The 22,895-nt window shown below is 37.5% G+C and overlaps 1 protein-coding gene and 1 long non-coding RNA gene across 2 annotated transcripts; one reads left to right on the forward strand and one right to left on the reverse strand.

Moving 5' to 3' along the window:
• Positions 1-11,505: 11,505 nt before the first annotated feature.
• LOC110911198 lies at positions 11,506-12,427 on the reverse strand. The gene is made up of 2 exons (XR_004881405.1): positions 12,290-12,427; positions 11,506-12,052 (listed from the first exon to the last, which is right to left on the reverse strand). It is a non-coding gene; the product is annotated as an uncharacterized LOC110911198 (long non-coding RNA).
• A 3,783-nt stretch (positions 12,428-16,210) lies between these two features.
• Positions 16,211-19,834, forward strand: LOC110909869 (cysteine-rich repeat secretory protein 38). The gene is made up of 2 exons (XM_022154610.2): positions 16,211-16,642; positions 19,290-19,834. The coding sequence occupies exons 1-2, from the start codon at positions 16,251-16,253 to the stop codon at positions 19,780-19,782; spliced, it is 885 nt and encodes a 294-aa protein (XP_022010302.1). The 5' UTR covers positions 16,211-16,250; the 3' UTR covers positions 19,783-19,834.
• The last annotated feature ends 3,061 nt before the right edge of the window (positions 19,835-22,895 follow it).

Genomic DNA, 22,895 nt, shown 5'->3' on the forward strand with positions numbered 1-22,895 from the left:
TTAGTTAAATCTAATGTTTTAGGAAATTTATGAGTTCGTTTCTGGGTACACAATTCTTTCAAGTACTTAGCATAAGACGGTACTTGTTTGATTGCATCCAAAAGAGGTAAATTTATTTTTACTTGTTTAAAAATTTCCAACAACTCTTCCTGTTGTGGACCTCTTTTGTTTACAACCTTCTTAATGGGTCCCTTTAATGCTTCGGGATAAGGGGTGGTATTAACCTCCACACCCGTCTCCTTAGCCTTAGGGACTGGAATGGTCACAACGGGAGTGTCATTATTGTTTTTCAAATCATTTTTCTTTTGACCCGTTTGACCATTCTCATTCTCATTCTCATCCTCACTAGCATCTTCCACCACCCCTTCAACAAACTGGGGTGATGGTGTTTTGACACCATTATCAACGACTCGTCCACTACGTAAAGTAATTTTATTAATTGGTACCTCACGTGTGTTCCTTGAGCTTGACCCTTGATGCTTAGGGTTCACCGTTGTGTCACTTGGAAGCTTCCCCATGCTCCCTCTCACTTGAGCCATTTCCTCCGCAAGTTGGCCTACTTGTTTCTCTAATGCCTTTTGGGATTTATCCCTCACCTCAAACTCTTTCCGCATTTCAATTTTAATTTCTTGGTTTGAATTCCGTATTTCAGTTTTAAGTTCTTGATGTGAGTTGGTGAGAGTGCTCATAGTGTTCATGATAGCATCTAGTTTCGAGTTAATTGAATTATCACCTTGGGAGTTAGATGCACCACCCCCATTACCACATTGGTTGTAACCCCGTTGATAGTTGCCTTCACGGTTCTGATATCCTTGGTTACCACCTTGGTTGTAATTCCTTTGGTAACCCCCTTGGTTACCACCTTGCCGATTATTGTACGATGACCCACCTTGACCTCCTTGATTACCCGATTGGAAATTCAGGTTCATTTGATTTGAGGCATTACCATACCGGAAATTAGGGTGATTTCTCAAGCCCGGATGGTAAGTGTTGGAGTTCATGTCATATTGCTTCCTATCTCCATACACTTGGTTGACTTCCTCGGTGTAGTCACTCAACCCCGTTGGACATTGCTCCGCTCTATGTCCAATATCACCACACTCTTCACACACCTCAAATTGAACCGCATTCACTTCCTTTTTCTTCATTCGAGCCATTTCCCACTCTAAGGTGGAAATCCGATCTTTAGAGTCGAGATCGGGAAGTGACCGAGAAATGGGGTGTTTCTTAGCTCGATCAGCCGATTCTTTCTCTTTTGAGCGTTTACTCATCCGCTCCAAAAACTCCCAATCATCGTCCTCATGGTTGCTCAAAAGAGTCCAATTGCTCGCCGATCAAGACGATTCCATGTTGTGTCATCCAACCCACGTACAAAACACTTCACCAATTCCCACTTTTCTATTTGGTGATGTGGGTATCTCCGCATCAATTCCTTAAATCGAGTGAATGCCTCATGCAACGGTTCACTCGATAATTTCCGAAATGACCTTATTTCATCCCTAGCGTCATCGGTTTTCGCCATCGAATAATATTCGTCTAAGAAGGCTTGTTGCATCTCACCCCATGTCCGGATGCTATTCGCTGGAAGTGTGAGAAACCATTGCTTTGCCTTGTCTTTCAACGAAAAATGGAACAAACGAAGCTTGACCTCCTCTAGTACAAAGTTGTGCCCCCCAATAGTGTTACAAATGGAAGAGAACTCTGCCAAGTGCGTATATGGCTCATCATTAGACCTCCCATTGAAGTGGGGAAGTATATTGATGTAATGCGGTTTACAGTCAAACATCCTCCATTCGTATACTATCGGAGAGTCATTTTAAGTAACTATCAGTCGGAAACGGTCATTCACTCCCCATGGAGGTTGTTGACGACGTTGTGGACCATTCACTTCTTGATCACCCTGTCTTCGATTGTCCCTTCGATCACCACCCCTATCACCTCTTCTATCGTCTCTTCTATTTCCACCTTGGTTACCCCTTTGGTTACCCCCTCCCACGAAACGAGGAATCCGATTAGGGTTGCCATTGTTGTTGTTATTATAAAACCCGTCATTTCGGTTCCTTTGGTTGTTATTTCGTGGTTGGCGGTTGTTCTCGTAACCGCCATTCCTTCTATTCCCATACCCGTAGTCTTCTTCTCCAACATAATTGGCGTTTTGGTAGCCAAACTCCTTATCGCCATGCCCTCTTGCATTATAAACATTACCCTGATTCACATATCCCCAATCTTCGTCATCATTAGCCCGATCATCGTAGTAACCCCCGTCATCCGAATTTTCAGTATGCACACTCACATGTTCCGGCGATTGATAACCGGGAACACTAAATGGTTCGTCATCGGGGATGGCGTTCCTCAAATCGTCTATGTTGAAGAATGGGTCTTCGTTCGCGGGATTGCCGCGATCTCGGTTGCCTCGACGGTCAGAATTGACATTCCGGTCATCAAGGTTTAGGGGTAAGGTTTGTTGTCGATGAAGGTTTTGGTGTTGGGGTGTTCGTTGGGTGTTATTGGGGTTTTGATTTCGGAAGGGTGGTGTGGGTGGTCTAGAGTTGATGTTATCACCCGGTTGTTCTTGAGGTATTGGTTGAACATTTTGGGCGGGATGAAAGGTTCCTCGGGATTGGAATTGATTTTGATTGAGGTTTTGGTTGAGTTGTGGTTTGCCATTGAATCGGTTTCAATGGTCGGTGTGAATTATGGTGTTTGGTCGGTTTGATTAGAAGCAAGTGTTGCTTCCAATCGGCTTGCTAGGTTTCTTCTTGCGACTCTTTCGATTTCCGGTTCGTAGACTAAAGGTGAAGTCCTCCCGGAGTTCCGCGTATCCATGCACTACTTGTAACCTGCACAAGTAACACACCACGCGTAACAAAGAAAAAGACAAGTACAAAAAGAAAGCTAAACAAATTGAACAGATAATCACGAAATTCAAGCAATAATCCAAACACAAGGCGCACGCACTCCCCGGCAACGGTGCCAAAATTTGATCGGAGTGTCGCGCCCCGGTCAAAGATAATATTTATAAGCCCAAATTACCCTTAACTATGTGTTAGTGGTAGCAAGGGGTTGAACCACGAAGAGTATGTGGTTTGTGTGTGGATTCGATTGAATTAAAACAATTGTCACGTTTTATGAAGCTTACTAGAATATCTTTATGTTTTTGTTTAATTGAGAGATGTGAGTTTAAACTAAGTGAATAGATTAAATTGATTAACAACTAAAGATTAATGATTACGAGAAAATTGGTTACTAGAACAATAATAAGAAAAAGGAATCACACCCGGTTTCGGTAATTGCTAATTTAGGATTTCTACAAGTTTTAGATTCAACTCAAATGCATATGATTAGCGGATTTAGTGTACCGTGACTTAGGTGCTAATAACTATCAACATCCCGAAGAACGGATAAGAATACACTTTGTAATCAACACAAGTAAATCCTAACCACGACAATGCGCAATTACATATCACCATTTCGCAAAGTCATAACTTTTAACATCGTTCGACATTTTAGGAATTCGCAACAAATGTAACACTATTATCAAAGGTTTCAAAAATCAAACACAAATTGTCACTAAGTTGAAACAAGAACAATTCGAAACCCTAAAATTAACAACTACCTACACCGAGGTGAAACCGAGATGATTAGCCGCTCATGGTTGAAGAAGCTTGATCACCGGATGATTGGAATGAGAATGAAGTCATCTTGAATCTTGTGAAATGGTAGAAGGATGAGGATTAGGGTTTTGATGGATGATGATGGTGAAAGGAAGGATGGATTGGATGAACTAGGGTTTGGATGATGATTGTGAAGAATGATGGTGATTTTTCTTGATGATGAATTCGAGTTATAGAGATGAAGTTTGGTGAAATTGTTAGGTGAATTAGGCTCCAAGATGCTAGATTCAAACCCCCCAAGAGTGTAACTTACGAAATCAATGCCCGAGAGACCAATCAAAATCGAGTTTTTTATTAATTCACTCAAATTTGCGTTTCAGGAAAATCTAACCCGTCGGCGAAGGGTGGGGGACCGTCGGCGACGGGTTCCCCTATACACTCCTCCGTCCAACGCCTTAAGTAGCAGGATACGGCTATCTATGGCCGACGGGCTTAACAAGAAGGCGTCGCCGACAGCTTGGGACCCGTTGGCGACGGGCTCTCAAAACCTCGTTCCTGATTTTTCATTTCTTCGCTCCTGTTTGATCCGTAAGGCTTCCCGGTGGTCCGTTTATCGCTCCGGTGTCCCGTAAAGCTCTCGAAAAGCTCCTTAAACTTCATTAAACCTGCACAAACACAAATCTAATTAAAAGTAGGCTATTCAAGATTAAAACTCATATAAGAAGATAAAGTTAAACGACTACGAGCACCGGTTTTCAACCACGTATCATTGACCTGGAGTTGGAATAATCAGTTTTGATTGTTTTCGGTCAAGTGATTCGAATCTGAATCAAGTCGGCCGGGTTGAGATTTAAACGGGTATTCGATCCGGTTTAAAACTTGGAATTAACTGTTTAACCTTTATTTGTTCCTTTTTTTTACAAATCAAGGATTTTGAAAAAAAAAACAAAAAATTGGTTCAAAGCGCGAGAACCGAATGGTTAACCACCAAACAGGTAAAACCGGCTCGTCCGGCCGACCTACCCAACCAGCCAGTTTGGTTTGTGGCTTCTGGAAATCGTAGTAAGCAGTTTGGCCTATAATTTTCATCAAAGTTGATCGAACAGGACCATGAAGACCATAGTGTCTAATAATAAGATCCGGAAAGACAAAAGAAAGAAGTTGATGCAAGATAACTGAAGATCTATTGGGAAAAAAAAAAACTATTGGCATATACACATCCCTTTATTTGTATTTTTAAAGTTAAAAAGCTTTTTCTTGTATCATTAGAGAGAGGTTTTTAGAAAATGTAGTTATTGTTATGCATTTTGTTTATACATCGGATTAATGAACCATGATTTATGAATTTATGCACAGAGAACTACTGTGAGGGTAGAATTTGTTGATGCAACTGTTGCAGCAGATCCTGTTGGTGCTCGCGTGATTTTTCGATCATTTCCTCACACTTATGGTCAACCTTTGTTTCATTTTTTCATAGAAAAATCTAAACCAGTCAATGCTCAGGCCATTAGTGAACATCCTGCAGTAACGTTCAAATCATTTTTTTCTTCTTATTGTAAATCACATATTGAAATCTTGAGGAAAAGTTATTGCACTTTTGTTTTAGTTTATTCTATATCATATATATTCAAAGTTGTTTGATAAGTCGTATATGTGTGCTAGCCAGAAATTCTTGTTTGGGTTTATAGTGTAAAATTATAGAAAAAAATTGTTATTGTAATGTATTTCTTTAATGGGTGTTGATTAAAAAAAAATTAATCAGTTATATATTGTTTTGTTTTCTTTCTCAGGGTTGGACTGGTTTTCTATGGTAGACAATCTCCTGGAGGACAAAATGTTGTATGGGGACTTCATGAAGCTCTCAAAATTCACAACCCTAAAAGGTGTTCTGCTTGGATTTCTCGGTAAATATATCATTTTCTATGCCCTTTTTCCATTTGTGGGATTAATTGTATGTTGCGCCTTTGATATTTACTGTAAAGATTTGTGTTATGCATGTAACTAGGTGGATCTCACGGTTTATGAGAAATATATAATTTTATGATTAGGGTTTTCCTTTTTTTATAATGTAATGTAATTTCTTTGGGCTATTTTAATCCTTTGAAGGTGGTTAAGATTTATTGGGACGAAACAAGGATCAAATCAGAACCACAGAACAAGTAAATTCTGCAATGGAAGCATGCAAGGCTTTGAAGTTGGATGCCTTAGTGATTGTTGGAGGTAACTTTTTCAGAATTGTATCTTGGTTTCACCATGCTATATCATCCAGCGATTTGACATCAATGAGAATATTCATTGAGGTAACTTTTCGGCCAATAAAATTCTAAAATTTTAAATTTCATTGTTTAATTTGATTTTCATTCAGAATATCCATCAAACGGCGCGGCGAGCGTAGCCGCAATGGCGCGACAAGATGTGTCTTCCCAGATCTGCTTACACTTTAGCTTTTTCTCTGAATATACTATTTTGGTCTGATTTTATTGGTTACAATTTCAGATAAACAGGAAACATGTTTGAAAGATCCAGTTTTTTAATAAAATGCTTTCGTAAAATAAACTAAAGTATTGATGATATGATTACATAAGTTTTGTTGTTAAAATATCAAATCTTTTCTCTTTCATGAAATGATATTGAAGGCTGTAAACATACTGTATCTCCCCGGTTTGACCCTTAATATTAAAATTAAACATGTATTAACCTGTTGTTGTATAAATGGTGTGTAATTTTCACCCCAAATCATTACCTCTTATATTTTAGTTTATTTTGCTGTAAAATAGTGCTATAATTTGCTGTGAAATGATGCTGAAATTTGTTGTAATTACTTGCTGTCAAATGGAGCTGAAATCGCTGTACGTGTTGAAGATGTAATTGTGATCAAGATTCGACACTCTTGCACAATTGAAAGAGTTAAGCTTCAAGGCTCCAAGTGTCCAAGGGGCAAATTAACCGACCGAAAAACTCCATTACAAATGCAACTGCAAGGGAATAATGCTTCTTTTTAATAATTATTGTGCACTTCTTTTGAGACATGATGTGTTTAATTACTAAACTGAAAAAAAGATATAGTTATAATTTTGTTATGGCTGCATTTTTGTGGATTATTTGCATGTTTTAAGAAACTGTTTTGGTATTTTTTATTGGTCTCTTTTTTTCTTTTTAAATTTTAGATTTTTACTTTAAATCATCAAATTCAAATCAACCTGAATTCGGACTCGAACGTAGGGATGAGCTTGGTACCATCCGAAATCCAAAAAACACCGGTACCGGGTACCGAAAATACCTGGTATGGTACGGTACCGGTATCAAAAAGGCAAAATGTTGGTACCATCTTAAACGCATTCTACGATACATTCAGGGAACTGCTGACTTCGGGCTACATCTTCATGCATCATCTTCTCTCTCCATTCGTGCCTACACGGATACGGATTGGGCCGGGTGTCCTGATACTCGGAGATCCACGTCTGGTTATTGTGTTTATTTGGGTGATAACCTGGTTTCCTGGTCCTCTAAGCGCTAGTCTACCATCTCCCGTTCTAGTGCTGAAGCCGACAGGGCCGTCTCCGAGAATGAGAGAAAAAATTTGGGCCCCGGGCGAAACAAAAAAAATGGTATAATATAAACTCATCAAATATATATTAAGAAATCACAATACGACATGCTAATCATGGGGTTTGAACTCATGACCTCAAGATTATAACCCAAAACATTAACTAATTAATCATATAATCATCTTGTTAACAAGATCGAAGAGTCAATTAATTAAGTGAATTGATAGTTCAAAACAGTTTAGGAAATAAAAAATGAATGGGATTAACTGAAAATTGATTAGGAAATAAAAATGTAAAGGAAGGGTTTAGAACTCATGACCTTGGTACCCAAATTTGAGTATATTAACCATTGAACTAGCTTCATTTGTGTTACTAAAGTCATTTATTAGACATTTAAGATAACACTGCTCATTTAAAAAGGTTCACCCTAAATTTGTGTTGGGCCCTATAAATCTTTTGGGCCTTGGCGTCTGCCCGGGCTGCCCAGCCCACAAAGCCGGGCCTGGAAGCCGAGTATCGAGGGGTCACCAACGTGGTAGATGAAATATGTTGGCTCAGAAATCTTCTTCTTGAACTTCGACGGTCATTGTCTAAGGCTTCTTTGGTATACTGTGACAATATAAGTGCCATCTACTTGTCAGGTAACCCGGTTCAACACCAACGTACTAAGCACATCGAACTCGATATCCATTTTGTGTGTTATCATGTTCAGAAAGGCCCGGTCCGCATTTTACATGTCCCTTCTAGATTTCAAGTTGCTGACATCTTCACGAAGGGTTTGCCTCGGGTTCTCTTTGATGACTTCAGATCCAGTCTGTGCATTCGTTCTCCTACCGCTTCGACTGCGGGGGTGTAATAGACGACACATTTGTAGAATAGATTGGATTGTATTTTTGTATTGTATTGATTGTAATTATCATCTCCAAATATATGAGATTCAGTTGTAACTATATATTGGATGGCTTATGAATAGAAGAGGCACGTTTTGACATTATCTTACAGGGACGTTCCCCAAACGTTTCCAGGAAAATGGGAACGGCCGTTTGACGTTTTAGGGATGTTTCCAATTTTGTGTATGGTTTTAACTTTTAATTAAAGGTGCATATCGACCATATAGCAAGCAGATAGCGACTCTGATGGTGAATTCCGGCTAAAAATTCCAACTCCGGTGATGCTTTGTGTCGTATACCCGGAAGAAGAAGATAAGAAGATAGCAGAAGAAGATAGCGGGTGTTTCAACCTTTAGGGTCATATAAATTTATCTATTTTGACATTTAGTCCCTCTATCTTTCAGTAGTATCTATTTATTTCCTAAGACTTGTAAAAATTTACATAAGTGTAAAATTAGTTTATGCATTTAAACATTTAACCCCCTTTATTTATAACTAGTTTACATTCGGTCCTTAAGTTTATAAATTATTGCATAAAAAGTATAAAACAAACATTACAATTATATATATAAATTATAAATACCTATTTTTTATCTTGGATTTTTGAGTTTTGTTGTTAATTCTCCGTACCCGTATCGTACCCCAGTTCCGTACCCGTTCCCGTGCTACATAGATACGAAGCCAACTTATCCCACAATGAATTTCGCTACCGTAGGATCCCCAAGCTCCGCATTATGTACCTTCAACTAACATGAGATCGTAGTCAGATCTAGTCAATATAAGCTCCGAAATTTCTTGTTCATGTTCGTTCGTTTATTAAACGAACATAAACGAATTTCCCGTCAAACGGTTCACTAACTGTTCGCTGGACGTTCGGTTCATTTACAACCCTAATTGACAGCGGTATTCTGGCATGGGTACTTACCCTAATTGACAGAGGTATTCGGTTCACTTAAAACTATTTGATTAATAATCACCAGATTCATGATTTCCACTTCATCTGGCCCAAGTTTTGGCAAGGGTTTCTGCAAATTGTGATTATTTTTATTTCAAAGTTTTTAGATTGTTTGATTTCATGTTTCAGAAGTTTAGATAAGCTTTTAGTTTACCTAGTTTAGGCCATTATATATAATTTAACCATGCACTCGTTGCTTCTTTGTTGCATGTCCCGAATTGTTTGTTATTAGAGGACCCGGGGTGGTCCGTGTTCGGCCCCCCATCACTCGTGATGGCCAATGTGTACACCGCCGCCGCCATATTGTTAACGCGTTATATTGTTAACGCGTGCTGGCCATAACGCGTTGAAAAAGTAGCCGTTGAAACATTCGACCGTTGATGAACGGTAACTTAAATAAAAAAAAAATCCACTTTATTTATATATATATATATCCACATTTAACCATTTTTTCACACACCAAACTCTATCTTTTAACCATTTTAAACCCATTTCACCCAATTTTTTATATCTTTCTCAAATGGAATTCCCTACCGATTCGACGTTTCCGATGTCTAGCGATACCGATACCGAGTCGTCTTCCGACAACGACACGCTAAACTTTTTTGTGTCGGTGTATAACGAGCTTGATGCCGAGTCGTCCCGGCCAAAGAAGAAGATGGTCGGCCGTGATCGTATACGTGCCAACGAAGTTTTGATGAACGATTATTTTGTGGAAAACCCGCTATACAATTCCGAAACGTTTAGAGATCGTTTTCGTTTACCCAAAGAATTATTTTTAAAGATTGTTGGAGACATCGAGGCAAGCGAGGGATGGTTTCAAGAAGGTTACGATGCGAGGGGCAAACCAAGTTTCACGCCGATTCAAAAATGCACGTCCGCCATTCGCCAACTAGCGACAGGTAACCCACCCGATCAATATGATGAATACCTAGCTATGTCTGAAAGAACTTCACGTGAGTGTTTGCAATTTTTTTGCAATGCTGTCATTAAGTTGTATTCTAACGAGTTTTTACGAAAACCGACGAGCCACGACATCTCTCGTATTTATGCCGCACACGAGGCTAGATGGCATTTTCCCGGGATGCTCGGTAGCATCGATTGTACACATATCGAGTGGAAAAATTGTCCAAGAGAGTTGCGAGGGGCGTATGTGAGGGGAGACATCAAAAGACCAACCATCATACTAGAAGCGGTGGCGTCGAATGATTTATGGATTTAGCATTCGTACTTCGGTGTTCCAGGTTCAAACAACGACATCAATGTGTTGCACACGTCGCCGTTGTTCCAAAGCGTAACGGATGGTACCGCACCTTCCTCTCCTTTCTATGTTAACGGTCGACATTACAGACGAGGCTTTTATCTTGTGGATGGTATCTACCCGTCTTGGTCTGTTTTTGTGAAAGCTCCCTCATTTCCCGTCGAGGCTAACGAAAAGGCGTTCAAAAAATTGCAAGAATCTGCAAGAAAAGATGTTGAGAGGGCGTTTGGTGTTTTAAAGGGTAGATGGGGTATACTACACCGACCGGTTCGTTCGATGACCAAGAAAGCAATACATAGCATAGTGTATGCGTGTATCATATTGCACAATATGTTGATCAAACACGACGGACGTGCAATATCCCCGGATTGGGTACCGGATCCTCCTACACAAGTTCAAGTTCCACAAGATATCAATTTACAATTGCGTAATGAAGAAACTCACTTTCGGTTGAGATACGATTTAATTGAACTAGTAGGTTCTCTAGGTTTGGAGTTTCCGGATTCGGACGAGGAGTAGGGTTTTTTTTTTAAATTGTATGTTCCTAGTATGTTAAATTCGAGTAGTAGGTTTTTTTTTTTTTTTTTTTTTTACAAATTGTATGTTTCTAATATGTGAAATTGAAGTAGTATGTTTTAAAATTAATGAAATTTTTAATTTTAGTGTTTTATTGTTAATTTCTAATTTAAAAATAAAAATTAAAATAATTGGGAGGGAGTGATAGAATTCCATCACTAGTGATTCCACCCCTCCTACATTTCTATCACTAGTGATGGAAATTGGATTGATGACATGGCATTAGTTGATTGGATAGTGGGAGTGATGGAATCCATCACTAGTGATTCCACCCCTAGTCCCCTTATGTTTTGTTTTAATGAATTTGGTATTACTTTTTTACCCGACTCTAAACGGATTTAAAGATCAAAAATCCAGTGACAAACATCCGAACACCAAAAATTTCCAGACACCTATAGAAAAAAGATCTTAGGTCCGCCACTAAATAACTCAAAACCTTGCACAATACATTGTTTTGGTTTGGAAGTTAGTGCTAATAATAATAATAATAATAATAATAATAATAATAATAATAATAATAATAATAATAATAATAATAATAATAATAATAATAATAATAATAATAATAATAATATGTCACATGATTAAGAAACTTTTAGAAACTATAGAACATAAAAGAAAGTTACACTTGTCTAGCCAAATGCCATCTATATGTTATATGTTGAAGATACATATTATTCAAAATGAAAACTAACTATTTGCATAACACAAGTCAGAAGTCACTAATATCATTGCTTCTGAACACATCTTTAGTCTCATATTGATGTGTGCTACATGTAGACGAGTATACCCCGGGGGAGACCATGTCCTCATGATCTAACCCTGATGACATCATAGACTTAGGTTCCAGTGGAATCTGTATGGATTGTGTGACCTGATCCCATGTTGTGTTATAATTAGACAAAGAAACTTTGTTGTAGTCCACGCTTAAACACGAAAAACCCTCCTCGGGTTTATGTTTAGTCGAGGAGGAGAAAGGACGAACTTGTTTTCTATTGATGATTGTATTTGTTTCAAAACTGAAAAGAACAGAACTGTCCCTAGAGTCTGGAGAATCCAAAATGATTTGATGCCCTCTTTGTGAATTCTTGCAAGTGTGGTGTCGATGGTAGGTTGTCCTATACATCGGTGGCTCATCGTCGGTCTTTTGAACTTGTTTGGTTGCTTGACACCCTTGCTCAAACTTGTGCGTACACCTATAATAATGCCTGCATATTAATAAATACACATTAGTAAAATGAGCAAAACAAGTTTTACTACATCAATAACTCTTTGGCTTACAAAATGTTCAAACATCGTTAATTTCTTATAGTTTGACTTCGTTAATTATCTTGAATGGAGTAGTTAGCAAAATTAAAAAAAAAAAAAAAATCGGTTGTGACGTCTAGTTCAAAAGTTTTGGTTTTATCACATTCCGGAGTTATATTTCATACTAATTAACAGACCTTTGGTATTTTGAGTTGATAATCACTTTTTCTCCGTATTTTCTCCAAGCATATCCATCATCAATCAAAGTAGACGTTACTTAGTAAATATCGAAGAGCTTTTTCTGTATTTTTTAAAAAATTAAAATTATTAGCAACTTGAATTTGTTAAGGGTTAGATATGAATTTTCAATTTCATATGTAAATCAATTCATATCCAACACTATAAACATCACATATCATACACATCTTATTATTATTATCAAGTCTCGCATCAAAGAGAAATAGGGAACTTTCTAACTCATGTTTTTTTAGTCAAATAATATTAATTTAAAAAAACTTCATATAATATTTTCATAAAATAATATGTTGAGACAAATAATAAGTTGAGTTAACTTTCGTTCACTGTGATTTGGACATTTTAACGGTTTTGCTTCAATAATTTAAAAATAGTCATTTTCCTCTCTGATCTTTCGAGTGTGTCGCCAGTTTGCTCCCTGGCTCTAACTCGGTTAAAGCGTTCAATTAAAAGTAGGGGTATTTTGGTAGTTTACTCCCTGGCTCTAACTCAATTAAAACGTTTAGTTAAAAGTCACGGTAGTCGTGGTCAGCAGGTGGTAGTTGCAGGTGGTGGTGGATGGTTATGGATGGTAGTGGACGGTAGAAAGAGTGGTTGCAAAGATGGGGATCAGAAAAGAATTACTTATATACATGTAAATAAACAAGTTATAGGTTTATTTAGGTGAAAAGACTTACATGCCTTTGCTTTTATCTATAAAATTACCAAAATACCCTTCTAGTTAATGGATTTTTTTGGATGGAGTTAGAGGCGGGGAGCAGAATGACGATAAGTTAGAAAAATCAGGGAGGAAAATAGTTAGTTTTAAACTATTGGGGCAAAACCGTTAAAATGACCAAATCAAATGGAGCAAAATGAAAGTTAACTCTATTAAGTTTTCTCCAACTAAAATCTAAACTTATTATTTAATGAAAAAAAAATATTAATATTTTCATAAAATAATAAGTTTAGATTTTAGTTGCGTATATAATAGAGTAAATTACAAGTTTTGTCCTTTATGTTTACATCAAATTGCAGGCCCTGTCCTTTAGAGCAAAAGTTGACAAGTTTTGTACTTAATGTTCCAAAATCTTGCACGTTATGTCCTTTAGGCCAAACCAAATTAGATGTTTTGTTTAAATCTGATCATGTGCCTTGCACATAAGGGCATTGTTGTCTTTTCAAGGACTATTATGTACGACAACTAATATTAAGCGGCTATTTCCTACATATACAAAAACCAAATGGGGGAATAGTGCCAGGCAGCTGCCTGGCACTCCCCCATTGGACCAACACGTTTATTGTTTTATATCTATTTTAAAATTACGTTTTTGCCCCCAGCTCAGAATAAAATTACGCTTTTTCCCCATCTCAAAATTACGATCTTGCCCTCACTTCAAAACTACGACTTTGCCTGGCACTCTCCCATTGGACCAACCAGTTTATTATTATTTTATATCCATTCTAAAATCACGTTTTTGTCCCTCTTTAAAATTACGGTTTTGCCCCCAGCTCAAAATAAAATTATGCTTTTGTCCCCAGCTCAAAATTACGATTTGTCCCTCCATTCAAACTAAAATTTTGTCTGGCACTCCCCCATTGGACCAACACGTTTATTGTTTTATATCCATTTTAAAATTACATTTTTGCCCCAGCTCAAAATAAAGTTACGCTTTTTTCCCCATCTCAAAATTACGATCTTGCCCTCACTTCAAAATTACGACTTTGCCTGGCACTCTCCCATTGGACCAACCAGTTTATTATTTTATATCCATTCTAAAATCACGTTTTTGTCCCTCTTTAAAATTACGGTTTTGCCCCCAGCTCAAAATAAAATTACGCTTTTGTCCCCAGCTCAAAATTACGATTTGTCCCTCCATTCAAAATAAAATTGTGGTTTTGCCCTCAACTTAGAATTACCTTTTCACCCCCAGTTCAAAATAAAATTATGTTTTTGCCCCCAGCTAAAAATTACGATTTTGCCCTCTGTTAAAAATGTGATTTTTCCCCGTTTAAAAAAATGTGATTTCGCCCTCAATTCAAAATTACATTTTTTCTCAGTTCAAAATAAAATAATGTTTTTCCCCCAACTCAAAATTACGATTTTGCCCTCGGTTCAAAATAAAATTGTGCTTTTGCCTCCAGCTTAAAATTACGATTGTGCCCTTAGTTCAAATTTATATTACGCTGTTACTCCAAGTTCAAAATTACGAATTTGCCCCTGTGAAAATTTACAACTTTGCCCCTGGTTCAAATTTACAGTACTGCCATTACTTTAGCTTTTGCCAAATTACGATTTTACCCCAGTCAAAAAATACAACTTTTCCTCGGTTAAAAATTACAATATTTCCGTTGTTTTAGTTTTTTTTCAAAACTATAAAAGTGTTTTGTTTTAATTGGTTGACTCGATTTAATTGTTTTCCGTATCAATGAGCTGCCTTACACCCGCTCATTATTCTGCCATCGCCCCGCAACTCGGGCGAGGCATCAACTAGTTTTGTACAAAATAAAAAGATATAACAAAAAAACTTTGGTCTCTCTCTCTTCCCATCTCCAGATGATACAACACCCATCATCCATAGATATGGTGAACAATTATGTCTTATTCTCCACCCATCACATATTCAACTATCATCTCCATCTATTCAACAAAACTATTTTCTCAATTGAATGACAATCTTACACTATGCCCACAGATCAATCAATAATAGAGGATAAAGAGTTTGTGACGGAGTTCAAATGAGATGAACAAAATGGTAGTGAAAATGAGAGTGGAGATGGGGAATTTGTTGTTGAGAAGTTTGCGAGTAAAGCTTGTCTCAGATCTGAGCTGACCACCCGTCTACAACCCGCCATTTTCCGGTGACATCGAAGCCGCACATCATTCCGGTGACATCGGAGCCGCACATCATTCCGATCCGAGCCGTCATTTTCATTTGTATTTTCTGGTGGGGATCGTAACCCACAAGTTCAAAATCATCAGCCACAAAACCATATATATTCTTCTTCTCAGATTTAATCTTTTAAAAGATTAGGTGGTACACCTGTGTTGGGGTTTAACAGAGTTTGTGAAAGTGGGTTGCAATGCTATATGGTCTTTGCGTTTCCAGACCCAAGTTTGTAAGTTTCGATCGTTAAGGGGTGGTCGCAGGAGGTTTCATGTGGTGGTCGCCGGAGGTTTTCTAGCAGTGGTTGTGGCTGTATGGATGTGGGTGCAGGCTGGGATATCAACTGCTACTGTGTATGTGTGTTCATTTGTTGGTTGGGCACTGGGTATGATGATGGTTTGTGTTCATCAGTTGTGGTGTTATGATGATTTGAAAATGGTGGAGGGTTTTGGCTTGTGGTTGTTGTTCAATTGTGTTGTTCTGATGATTTGAAAACGGTGGAGGGTAGTGGCTTGTGGTGGTTGTTGGCCAGTAGAGAGAGACGGAGAGGTAGAGAGATACAGATAAACACATTATATTTTTTTGATTTTTCAATTTATTATAAACTAGTTCCTAAACATAAATTGTTTTACACGATAGTTGAAGAGATGAAAATACAACAATGCCCTCATGTGCAAGGTACATGACCAGATTTAACCAAAAAATCTAACTGGGTTTGGGCTAAAGGACATAACATGCAAGATTTTCGAACATTAAGTACAAAACTTGTCAACTTTTGCGCTTAAAACATCGTTTGCAATTTGATATAAACATAAATAACAAAACTTGTAAATTACTCTATATAATATCATTGCATTATTAATACGTAACAATGATTGACCGGTGGAAAAGTATACATCCTGGAATGAATGGTCACTTTTCTCTCAAAGACTTTTCCAATACAGTATGAAATACGTTTCTTTGTGTTCCTGTATATAAATTTGATTAACAACTTGTTGTGGTAAACTAACAGGCAAAGATACCAAAAGAAAAAAAAATGAAAAAAGTTGAGAACAGGTGGTTGGTCAGCCTGCTAGTGGTGGTGGAGGTGGTACTCATAAGCATGGCGGAGCAAGTGACATCACAGCCTACTGATATGAATAGCACTTTGATGAGATATCAGTGTAGTGACTATAACTCTAGCTGGCCAGAATATCATTTGAGCAACCTTAACACCACTCTTTCTAGCCTCTGCCAGAAGTTAACCACCGGCCGCGATGCTACAGCACACAGTTTGATCAATAATGAGCCGGTGTGGGGTGTTGCGTGGTGCAGAGGATATCTTTCAGTTCCAGATTGTCTGGATTGTTTCGACTTTGCTGTTGATCAGCTAAAACTGTGTGGGCTTTCCTATTGGGGTCGTGCTATCTATACTGACTGCGATGTGAGGTACATATATATTTCATATATCTTCTTGATTGCATATGACCAATGTTACTTTTGCTAGAATTCCTCTTATCACAATTTAAATTTAGAGTAAACTGCAAATGGTTCCTGAGGTTTGGTTACTTTTATCACTTTATTCCAAAACTCAAACCTTTTGAATTTGAATCCCTGTGGTTTCAATTTTGTTGCCAATTTCATCCAAAAGCAAAATCTGGTCAGTTAGCATCCTACTTTTTTGTCTTTTTCTCCGATTTTAATGAAGGGCAAAATTGTCAGATTTTTTAATTTGTTATAATAATAATAATAAAACGTTAAAAGATCATTTTGCTCTTCATTAAAATTATGGATGAAAAAGACGAAAAAAATTGGATGTTATCTGAAAATTTTGACCAGATTTTGAATTTGAATGAAGATAACAACAAAATTGAAACCAAGGGACCCACATTCAGAAGATTTGAGTTTTGGACTAAAGTGACAAAAGTGACCAAACCTCAAGGACTAATTTGACAGTTTATTCTTAAATTTATGTCCTACAGAAAATTACCACCTATAAAAAGATAAATGTACCACACTTTGTATATTATTCTAGAAGTTAATGTAAATAGTTATTAACAATACAGTGGAGGTTTATTTGAAAAGAAAATTAAAATGAGAAAAAAAGAACAAAAAGTACAATTGTAAAACATTAAATAGTTTTTCTCTCATCTCACTATTATTATTTTTTACTAATTAATTAGTTATAAAGGGTATGTTTGGCAAAAGTAGCTGTTGGTTGGAAGCTGTTAGCTAGTAGTTGTAGTTTTTTTAGATATATTTGGTGTTTTGTAGAGTAGCTAGAGATTTTAATAAAATGTATAAAATGACCAAAACGGACATAACTAAAAATTTAAAAAGTTTGTTTATTAAGAAGTTCATTATCTTTAGAGGTTAAAAAAATATTTTTTCCTAAAAGCTTGTAGCTCCTTCTAAACGCTACTAGTAGGAGCGTTCAACCAAAAGATTCAAGCTCCTAACCTAAAAGCTTCAAACTCCTTCAAACAAACAAGGTTTTTTATTGAATAGGAGTTTTTTCTTAAAAGCTTAAAGCTAGAAGCTTCTAAAAGCTCTATGCCATATTTTACATATCTGACGAAGCCAACAACTTAAATCTTTCTTGAAATCATTAGTGTGCTAACAACAATGCTAACAACTTGATGATTATGTCCGTGTACATATTTTGGTACGAATCTTCAGAGTTGTTGGTACAGTCATACATGCGTGTACGCACGAACGTGCATCAATGAGTTTGGTCTGCATGAGCGTGTTTGCGGTTGGCAGTGCTTAGCCTGAATCTTTGTTTCTTAGGTTAGCTTTGGAAGGCACAATTGTGCATCCATGATGCACGATCGTGTTGAACTTGACTTAGAAAATTTAATCGGTTGCTTCCATTTTTCGCTCCTTTACCGCTAGGAACCCAAATGGTACTATAATTTGAAAAACAAAGCCGTTAAGTACCAAATAGCGTGAAAATGTATCCGAAAAGGTTAAATATGGGGATAAATATGTATTAAAAACATATATAAGTGATGACACATCAATTTCATAATTTAGGTGGTTGTTTCGGTCCGTACAATGACACTATAAAGTTCCACACCTTGGGCTCATTATCGGGCACAATAATCTGCTTGCTTCATGCATATTTTTCATCTGATACGTCATTCAAGAATGCAATATTACATCCATTTGCTGAATATCAAGGTTGTGTATTGTTGCTAAAGCAATCAACAACCAAATGGTGGATATCCTAGCCACAAGAGCATATGTATCAAAGTAGGGGTGTTCAAAACCGGATATCCGAAATTTTCGGATACGGGTTCGGATAGTGAATCGGATATCTGAAAACCCAACTTTTTATTTAATTTTTTATTTTTTTCATATTCGGAAACGTATATTTTGGATAGTTTCGGATATCCGAATATAAGTTTTCGGATATTTCGGATAGTTTCGGATATTTTTCGGATATTTTCAGATACTTCGGATATTCGGATATCCGAAAAAAATGAAAATTAAATTTTCGGATATCCGAAATATCCGAAAATTTTGAAAATCACTATCCGAATTCGAATCCGAAAAATTCGGATATCCGATTTTTCGGATATTTCAGATTCGAATATCAGATACTTCAGATCGGATTTTCGGATACAAATAATTTTGAACACCCCTATATCAAAGTACTCAATACCTTCTTTTTGTCTAAAACCTTAGATAAACAATCTTGTTTTTAGCTCATGTATGCTACCATCTACTATCAACTTGTTCTTATTTGTTTCTTAGACCCGATCGCGTCCATCGGAGTTCTAGGTAACAACACATGGTTGTGAATTTTAGTATTAAGGAATGATATTATGCAATTGGTCACGTCGCAAAATAGAGTGTATAATCTTCTTTCTTTCTTTTACTTCACAAACTCCTGATTCGGAGTGTATGAGTAATGGGAATTCAATTAAAATACGCAAACCAACAAGGCACAAGCAAAATGGAGAACCCGAGGATTATATCATTTAATTACAAGGAAAATATGTGTTGACCAAAATGAACCATGCTAGACTAATATGATGTTTCAATTAAAATGCAATGTTAATGATATCAAGATTTTTTTTTATTTATGTAGGTATGATAAAATTTTCACGGAGGATTATGATATAATCCCGGAGGATTATGATATAACCTCGGATATGCATCATGTGGTATTATGTGACAACACAACATTGTCTGGGCGAATAGAGTTCCAACGAGAAGTAGAATTCTTATTACTTGATCTTCAAAATGCTGCGCCAAGAACAAGCAACTTCTATGCAGCATCTATTACGAACGTAGATGGTAATACAACCGTATATGCCATTGCAGAATGTCATCTAAACATAAGCCAGGGTGTTTGCTTAGACTGTTTACATTTAATATCCGAGTCACTTGTTAATTGTCTTCCTGCTACTTTTGGGTTGTCAACGTACGAAGTATGCTTCATGCGGTATGCCACAACTCCGTTTTTTGGACGAAACCAAACAACTGATGTTACATCTATCCTTATGGGTAAGACCTCAAATCTTCTAGAAATGATATGTTTCCATAATTTCTTTGCCAAAAGAGATGGTAGCTTGAATTGAATTGCTACTGGCTAGCCTTTTCTTGAATAATATTTTCCTGTTTATGTTTAAAGGAACTTCTGTCACACCCTAAAAATACCACCTAGGGAGTGTCCCTGTTAGGCGTGTGACCCACTAGCAACGAGCCACCAATTACATTGAATCCATAAGTTTAAAGATAAAGTTTCATCATTTTATATTAAAATCCAAACATAAGTTATTCGAAACCAACAATTTCAGCGGAAGCGTTAACGTACCACAATGTAAACATTTTCCAAACAATTATAAGAACCAATGTTCAATAAATAAAACCAATCGGTGTGAACCATGACCACTCATGCCCTCCAGCCAGCAAGTCCCTGTTCCAAGATACCTAACAACCTGCGAGCATGTAACAAGTGTATCAGACAAAGCTGGCGAGTTCACAGTTTAAGAAAACGTTTGTTACCAGTTGTACGTAAAACAGTTCACTGACAATGCAAGTAATATTGTTAATATCTCATTTCCGAACAATGACGGCTCCTGAAATACACGACTGCCCTTCCCACGTACTCCTATCTAGTACTGGGCCAGACTGGGTCATTAGTTCACCTCCGTCCTCTACAGGCACGGGGTGAGGGTGCCAAACCTAAGTAGCGCTACTAACTAATACCCGATGAGGGACTTACAAAAGATGATAGGTGAGAATATTAACCAATATACTCGTTTTTACCCAAAGACTCATCCCCCCATGGAATACCCACTGACTGTCCCCAACCACTGGGACGCATGCTCGAATGTAGTGAACTCACCTTAGAGTGCTCGGTAGATTATGTTACTTGTTTATCAGATGATTAAATGCGTCCTATCACAATTTACCAGTAGCAATCAATTTAGTATTCGCGTCTGACCACGTATTTCGTAACAAGTAGCATTCACAGAATATATATACATAATGTCATGCAACAACCAATAGTTGATCATGTAACGCACTTAACCATAACATGCATTGTAACCATTACATATACTAGCCATTTTGATCACATGGAAATTACATCCTTCAAGTCCCAGTTCAACCTACATATTATAACCGATTGTTAAGGTGAGCTTATAAAACTATTCGGCTCAAGCATTGCTGGCCCGCAGCCCATTCGACAGAACCGGGTCTCCGGCCCAGATTTAATATACGGCCCCAAGCCATACATGGTGTGCAATTGGATACAAAGTGTGTGCAGCCCACATCACAACCGTCTTAGGTGAGCTTGTTGCCTCATTTTGTGAACAAGTGCTATACTATCACATAGTTATCACTTGCAATAACCTACAAACTAACATGCATGTTCATATACGCACATCACACGTGTAGTGTTCCAGCAATACACACAACATACTACTAGTCATACCGGTTTCTCATGCACATAACAATTTATGATCATCATATAGTAGGTGTTCTGGCCATGCACGGATTCATATTACAGGCTCATGTTATCCACAATGGCACATAAAAAGCAGTTCGGTTCATCTTCAAGCTGGTATACAAGTTCACCATATGCAATAGTTTAATCACTAATCAATACATCATACATCCGAGTGTGCGACAAACACGTAATATATACAACCAAATATAGTCAGTCCAAAGCTAATCGTGCAAGCCCATTAGTATATCGGCCCTGAAGGCTGAGCGATCCACATGGGGACGTGCAACCCAAGTGTATGCGGTCCAGGTTTTACCCGAGGTCCAGCAATGAGAGCGGCCCATTTATCATGTACAGCCTAGGTTATACTTAACATCATTAATTGTCATGCAACTAACATTGATTTCGCACAGTAAGTCATGCAATCCAAATTTATGCGGTTGACCAGTCAATACTTAAAGTTACAATGAAATTGTCAAAATCATGGGGTCTAATTCCAATCACATAACCGACAACTATTATTATTAAATTATATTTCCTTTTTAGCTTATTACATGATTTCTTTGTAGAATCAATTAATAATTTATGTTATTATCAGACCGATGATTGTTCGTTCTTAAAACACACAAGGTCAAATCATTCACCATGAATTTGCATCATCATAATCATTACCTAATGATCAACTTATCATGCAGCCCATAACATATCATCATCACGATTTAACTGACTCATGCACATGTTTTATCATAACTATGCATCCAAATTCATTAACAAACAGCCCTACATCGTTCTACCCATGCCATTCGATCAACACCTGTGCTCTAGCAAATCCTAGACTACACAAGAATCATGGCCGCATATACCATTAAATCGATAAGCTTTACATCTCAACCATACTACTCGCTAACTTCTAACAGTTTCACACATGAGCAATTCTTATGATGGTTCATACGGACCCGGGACGATCGGAACGCAAACAAGATGATTCACAAACACAAACAAGATCGTTCGCAAAATATAATCAAGGTAAGCCAAGTATAGAAATCCTTAACTGATTAAAGCATACCAATCGATCAAGGAGGAGTGCGAGCTCGAATGCGGCCGGTGATGTTTCTGGAATAAAATCTCTACCGATGAAGATGGTGTCTCCAAAAGACTACTGCCGTCACATGTTTAGAGGAACATAGGGTTTGCAAGTAATTTATGTATTCTTATACATACCATACGTAAACAAGGGAAAGGAAAGATGGGCTTAGATATGGCTTGGGCTTGCGAGGACTGAATAGAGGTTTAAGTTCATTACGGGCCCTTAGCTAAGCATACACGGAACCCAAAGGGGTAGGCTCATGTGACTCGGGCCGGACACCTGTGTGGGCTGGTGTGATTTAGAGAACTACTAGAGAACTAAGGTGTGTGTAGCCCACATATTTATGCGGCCATAACTTAACCATTTCACACAATAGAACAACCCATTACACACTCGAACATACATAAATACGTTTTACATAAAACGAGTTTACCAAGGTCACGAGTGTTTAACAGGTTCACTAAAGCAAAGAACGGGAAAGAGAAATAATAAGAAATCGGAAACACAAGACTACATATTACTAACCTTGAAAGTTCGGGTTGTCACATCATCCCCAACTTGAAAGAAATTTCGTCCCGAAATTTGATCAGCAACCCAAAACAGCACGGTGTTAGATCAGGATGACTGTGGATTTTTCCCCAGGTGCCACATCA

This window comes from Helianthus annuus, chromosome 15, assembly GCF_002127325.2.
Source record: "Helianthus annuus cultivar XRQ/B chromosome 15, HanXRQr2.0-SUNRISE, whole genome shotgun sequence".
In the NCBI taxonomy this organism is placed as follows: domain Eukaryota; kingdom Viridiplantae; phylum Streptophyta; class Magnoliopsida; order Asterales; family Asteraceae; genus Helianthus; species Helianthus annuus.

What these genes read in the sequence shown, in the direction of transcription:
- LOC110909869 (XM_022154610.2), top strand. Translation starts at nt 16,251, where the DNA reads ATGAAAAAAGTTGAGAACAGGTGGTTGGTCAGCCTGCTAGTGGTGGTG. An exon ending in TATACTGACTGCGATGTGAG is followed by an intron (nt 16,643 to 19,289) that starts GTACATATATAT and finishes TTATTTATGTAG; the next exon opens with GTATGATAAAATTTTCACGG.